This window comes from Schistocerca nitens, chromosome 12 (assembly GCF_023898315.1).
Source record: "Schistocerca nitens isolate TAMUIC-IGC-003100 chromosome 12, iqSchNite1.1, whole genome shotgun sequence".
Taxonomy (NCBI): domain Eukaryota; kingdom Metazoa; phylum Arthropoda; class Insecta; order Orthoptera; family Acrididae; genus Schistocerca; species Schistocerca nitens.
Genome location: NC_064625.1, coordinates 19,023,644 through 19,029,643, shown reverse-complemented (window position 1 = coordinate 19,029,643; position 6,000 = coordinate 19,023,644). Strand labels below are relative to the sequence as shown.

At 45.1% G+C, this 6,000-nt stretch overlaps 1 protein-coding gene across 1 annotated transcript in view; it reads left to right on the top strand.

Annotated features, from left to right (window-relative positions):
* The first annotated feature begins 217 nt into the window (after window positions 1-217).
* Window positions 218-6,000, top strand: part of LOC126215325 (uncharacterized) — a 624,418-nt gene continuing 618,635 nt past the window's right edge. Inside the window, exon 1 of the mRNA XM_049942007.1 lies at window positions 218-905. Coding sequence (XP_049797964.1) covers window positions 746-905 — 160 coding nt within the window. The 5' untranslated portion in view covers window positions 218-745. The remainder of the gene's footprint in view (window positions 906-6,000) is intronic.

The following is a 6,000-nucleotide window of genomic DNA, read 5'->3' as shown; positions in this document are numbered from 1 at the left end:
TGGCCGTAATCCCATCCGGAGACGGCCTCCGCATAGCTGCGCCGCGCTGGACACAACAGACGCCAGAGTTCCGCTCCCCACTCTCCGTTCCGCCCCTCCCCTTCCACTCTCGTCCGCCCCCACCCTGCCTCCCTCCCTCCCCCCCCTCCCCTCCCCCCCGCCCCACGACTCATCGACGCGCGCTGCAGTGCCGCGAACCCACAGTCTGCACGCTGGAATCTCCCGGTGCAGCAACGGCAGCAGCGCACACCACACGGCCAGGACGACCACGACGTCGACGCCGCCCCGGCCGGCCACTTGTCGCGGGGATCCCTCGCCACCCCACTATCGCCCGACGCTCCGCTGTACTTGCCCCCACCGACCACCCCCCACATGCGGCGAATCAGTCTAGCGGCGAGATAAGCGGGCGAAAACGACGAAAATATTGCCGAAAATAGAGAAGCCACCCCCCTGTGCCGCAGAAGGGGGTGAAAACTGCCACCCGCCGACAGGGATGTGACGACCGCCGGAACACCCCCACGTAGAAAAATCCCGCGGGCAGCAGCCTTTTGTTTCCGCATTTTTCTTTTCCGTTCGCTTCGTTCCGCCGCACAGTAGTTCATTTACAATTCCTCCCTATTCTCATCCATGTTGTCCTCCAGCTTAAATCGCTAGCCTCTTGATACTTTTCCTTTGCCTCCCCTCACTTTCTTCGCGGTATACCATTTGCAACAGCGAGCTAATATTTAAAAAAAAAAAAAAAAACATGGGGGGAAGACGTCCGGCGCCGTATAGGCGCTACGGAAGCCACGCATCACGGTGGCTGACGCTCCACGGGCCGTGGTGGTTGATCGCGATGGTTGCCGCTGCGCTGGTTGGCCACGTGGCGGGAGCTGAGGTGTCCGTCTCCACGGCGGCCGAGAATGGTGAGTCACGACCGGTCGACGTCAGAATCTCCACTGTCGCCTCACTTTCACGCTTGGCTCTCCGCTAGGGAACTAGCTCGTAGAGCGGCATGATATTGCCTGTTCGCTTTGCATGACACGTCCTTTGTTCGCCTCAAAACGATCAAGATATTTCCCTTCCCGCGCTGTTTATCCAATAAAAGCACTGCGTCCTAGTCGCTGAAGGGCGAGAACGAATTCCACACCATCAAATATTCCGACATTTGTAGTACGCTACACGGCCAGTCAAATTAGCAACAGTTGAAGTAAGTTTCATGATTACAGCCACAAACAGACTTAATAAATCAAGCTAATGGAAGGCATCCTACACAAAAAGCAGTGTGTATGACATATAGCGTCCACAGTTGCGTTACAGTTATTTAAGGGGGGGGGGGGGGGGGGTAGGACGTCAAACGGGCCGACTTCGAGCAGGAGAGGCACCACACGACATTTTAATTTCCACTGTCTATACTTTTACAAACAAATTCATAAAACTTTGTCAACACGACCAGGAAGGATTCATGATTCAAACGCATAGCAATGTATGTTCAAAAGTATAACAAAATAAATTTTTTTTCTTACGTGTGAAATTTCATCATTTTTTCACTTACTATTGGCTCCATTTGTTGCTATAGGTACACTTTTCTTCAGAAGTAAGAGAGATTCTACGATGAATTTTGCACAGCATACAAACCATACTTACAGCTGTATGAAACTCTAGAATTTATTTAATTAATGAAAAAAATGAATGAGCTGTTACATTTTAAACTTCATGTTTAGAAAAAACTCATATTTTATGGTTAATTATCTCAATTTTTATCACAGTTTTTAATAGATTTGGAAAATTCTAGAGTTTCATACACCTGTAAGTATGGCTTGTATGCTGTGGAAAATTCATAGAAGAATCTCCTTTACTTATGAAGAAAAGTGTACCTACAGCAACGAATGCAGCCAATAGTAAGTGAAAAAATGATGACATTACACATGTAAAAAAATATATTTTTGTTATATTTTTGAACTTCGACTGCTATGAGCGTGAATCCTGAACCCTTCCTGGTCATGCTGACAAAGTTTTATGGATTTATTTGTAAAAGTATAGACAGTGGAAATTAAAATGCCCTGTGGTGCCTCTCCTGCTCCCAATCGGCCAGTTTGACGTCCTACCCCCCTTAAGGTACTTAAATTCCGTCTGTGCAAATACGAAAAAAAAAATGCGTATTTGTATCACCACACGTATTCCGCTTTATTGATGTATCACGTCGTCAGCGTTCTGCAGTGAAACATATTTAAAATTTGCTTTGCCTTCGACATTTAAAAGCAATTCTTCGCGAAAGATACTGAGGTGTGATTGTTTTAACTCGCGGCATTTTACGTCCGATTTGTCCTGACGTCAGCAAGTGACGCACGCTTGTTAATTTTTGAAGTTTTCCTTCGTCTGGCAAGGTATTTGTTTGTGGCATTACTCGTTTCCTGACGTGAAATGCAGACAGACTCCAGCTGACACTACTGTGTCCTATTTCACATCAAGGAACTTCTTTTGCAGCAAACAACAACGTGAGAGTATAAAAAACCACCAGTATCATGGAAGGAACACATCAAATGTGCTAGCAGACTTAACTGTAAGCGAAAATCGGGCGTAAAACGCCGCAAGTAAAAGAGAAAATGGTACCTCAATGTCTTTTGTAACGACCTGTTTTTAGATCTAGAAGCCGGCCGAAGTGGCCGTGCGGTTAAAGGCGCTGCAGTCTGGAACCGCAAGACCGCTACGGTCGCAGGTTCGAATCCTGCCTCGGGCATGGATGTGTGTGATGTCCTTAGGTTAGTTAGGTTTAAGTAGTTCTAAGTTCTAGGGGACTAATGACCTCAGCAGTTGAGTCCCATAGTGCTCAGAGCCAGCCATTTTTTAGATCTAGAAAGTAAACAGAAATTGTAAACATGACCACTGACGGTGTTTTACCTAGGTAAAAGCAAACGCGCATGGTCATATAAACGAGCTTTTGGACTGACGGAATTTAAATAGCTTTAAACCTTTATTTTATTGGATCAAAACAGGTTTCGACCGTCTTGGTCACTATCAAGTGCCTGAATACAGAAAAACATGCATTAATGCTAATGTTTATTTCATCTGTTGTATAGGAAAATTAACAAATATATCGAATAATTCACAGAACAAGAGCTACTTACATTACAAATCATCAAGTGCGTCCAACGTAGTCAAATCTCTGAACAACAGACATTATCAAAAACCATGGGTGTAAAATTGTAGAACACAGAAAACTGTATAACATGAAAGTACCAACCGTAATTCGTAATTAGTCTCTATGTGGCTCATGTTACGAATTGCGATGTATGTTTCCTGTTATACAGTTTTAAGACTTTAGATTCGAGTAATTTGTCAATAATGATGGTTGAGATATGCGACTACGCGGGACGCACTTGGTGGTTTGTAGGGAAGAGTGTTAGCTTAATATATTTCCTTATTCCATTTTTAAATGATGGCATTCAGTTTTTGTGTGCTGCAGTCGTTTTTTTTTAAATTACAAGAAATACTACGGAAAATTTAGTGTTTTAGAAATCTGAAAACATGTTTCGAGGTTCAGTATGCTCACGTACCTAGAAACGAACATCCAACAAATTTAAAAGCACTGTAATCGAAACAGTCTTGTCAAAATTGTATTCAACAGTCGATGTTATACTGTTACTCTACTACACACGACTGAAATCGAATTAAGCTAAAGTATTTTGAAATAGTAGCTATTGGACACATACATAAATTCCCATTTTCAAGACTGGTAAAAGCTATTGAAGATATTACAGAAACTCACTTTATCTGCAAGTATCACATGTTCCACGTAAAAGACCCCATCTCTTCCTGTGTACAAGAAAGTGCACTACCGACACAGTATGGCTTAAATATCCACATGTTATATAAATAGTTTAAAAAAACAAGTAGGATTTTATTCGTCATAAACATTTGTACCTGGAGAAGTAACAATATACTGTAAGTAGCTTTAACGTATTATATAGCATTTAAATGTGGTGAACGCTGAATATTTACAATGGTTCAAATGGCTCTGAGGACTATGGGACTCAACTTCTGAGGTCATCAGTCCCCTAGAACTTAGAACTAGTTAAACCTGACGAACCTAAGGACATCACACACATCCATGCCCGAGGCAGGATTCGAACCTGCGACCGTAGCGGTCTCGCGGTTCCAGACTGCGGCGCCTAGAACCGCACGGCCACTTCGGCCGTCGAATATTTACAAACTTGCATGAAACACAACCTCATGTTTCAAAACAACAAAAATTTTAGAAAATGGAACATACTGCTTCTGGCAGTCTGAAGTGCGCATTCCTTTATTTGATTCTAAAATCAATCACTAGACTGAAGTAGACCCCAAAACACATCGTGTGTTCGTATGCACACTATCGTCTAGGTACAACACTTTCCCCTACTGTAACTGGCCCTTATTCTGTGAATAATTTGATATAGGCCGATTCGTTACTTCTCGTACAACAGCCAGAAAGAGTTTTTCTACTCGTGAATATTTTTCTGTATTCAGGCACTTGATAATGACTAAGAATCTCGAAACAGGTTTTATGAGCTCAGTTTATTATATTTTTCCAGAACGTTTTTCACTTGAGATAACTGGAATACTGAGCATTAGGGAAATTTAAAGATACAGAGATCTGTTAAATGACGCTGTTACATACACAAAGACGAATATTGCTGATCCTTTATATTTGCTGAAAGATTGCATAACAGTTGATCTTTTGTTTCCTTTAGTACTATTGCAGAATTTTGATCTTAGGTCATTTGTCAAGCACCTATTTACGTTTGCTAGCTGCCTGAGCATCAAAACTCGCCTGAATTGGCAATTTTTGCCATCGCAGAATCTTTATGATTGATCATCTAAATACGTGAAATAAATGGTTGTAGCACCGTCGTAAGTTGCATTGAGAAGTACCTATTTTTATTTTTTAATGGTGACTAATTGAAAATGGACACAGGTGTCTGAAATTAGTCACCATCAGGAAATAAAAAATAGATGCCTCTCAATGCAACTTATAGTACGACGGAACTACAATCATTTATTTCCATTATAAGACAAGCTGCGGACCTATTTTTCCGCTAAATCATGCTGCAAGTTCGTAACTACACTCCTGGAAATGGAAAAAAGAACACATTGACACCGGTGTGTCAGACCCACCATACTTGCTCCGGACACTGCGAGAGGGCTGTACAAGCAATGATCACACGCACGGCACAGCGGACACACCAGGAACCGCGGTGTTGGCCGTCGAATGGCGCTAGCTGCGCAGCATTTGTGCACCGCCGCCGTCAGTGTCAGCCAGTTTGCCGTGGCATACGGAGATCCATCGCAGTCTTTAACACTGGTAGCATGCCGCGACAGCGTGGACGTGAACCGTATGTGCAGTTGACGGACTTTGAGCGAGGGCGTATAGTGAGCATGCGGGAGGCCGGGTGGACGTACCGCCGAATTGCTCAACACGTGGGGCGTGAGGTCTCCACAGTACATCGATGTTGTCGCCAGTGGTCGGCGGAAGGTGCACGTGCCCGTCGACCTGGGACCGGACCGCAGCGACGCACGGATGCACGCCAAGACCGTAGGATCCTACGCAGTGCCGTAGGGGACCGCACCGCCACTTCCCAGCAAATTAGGGGCACTGTTGCTCCTGGGGTATCGGCGAGGACCATTCGCAACCGTCTCCATGAAGCTGGGCTACGGTCCCGCACACCGTTAGGCCGTCTTCCGCTCACGCCCCAACATCGTGCAGCCCGCCTCCAGTGGTGTCGCGACAGGCGTGAATGGAGGGACGAATGGAGACGTGTCGTCTTCAGCGATGAGAGTCGCTTCTGCCTTGGTGCCAATGATGGTCGTATGCGTGTTTGGCGCCGTGCAGGTGAGCGCCACAATCAGGACTGCATACGACCGAGGCACACAGGGCCAACACCCGGCATCATGGTGTGGGGAGCGATCTCCTACACTGGCCTTACACCACTGGTGATCGTCGAGGGGACACTGAATAGTGCACGGTACATCCAAACCGTC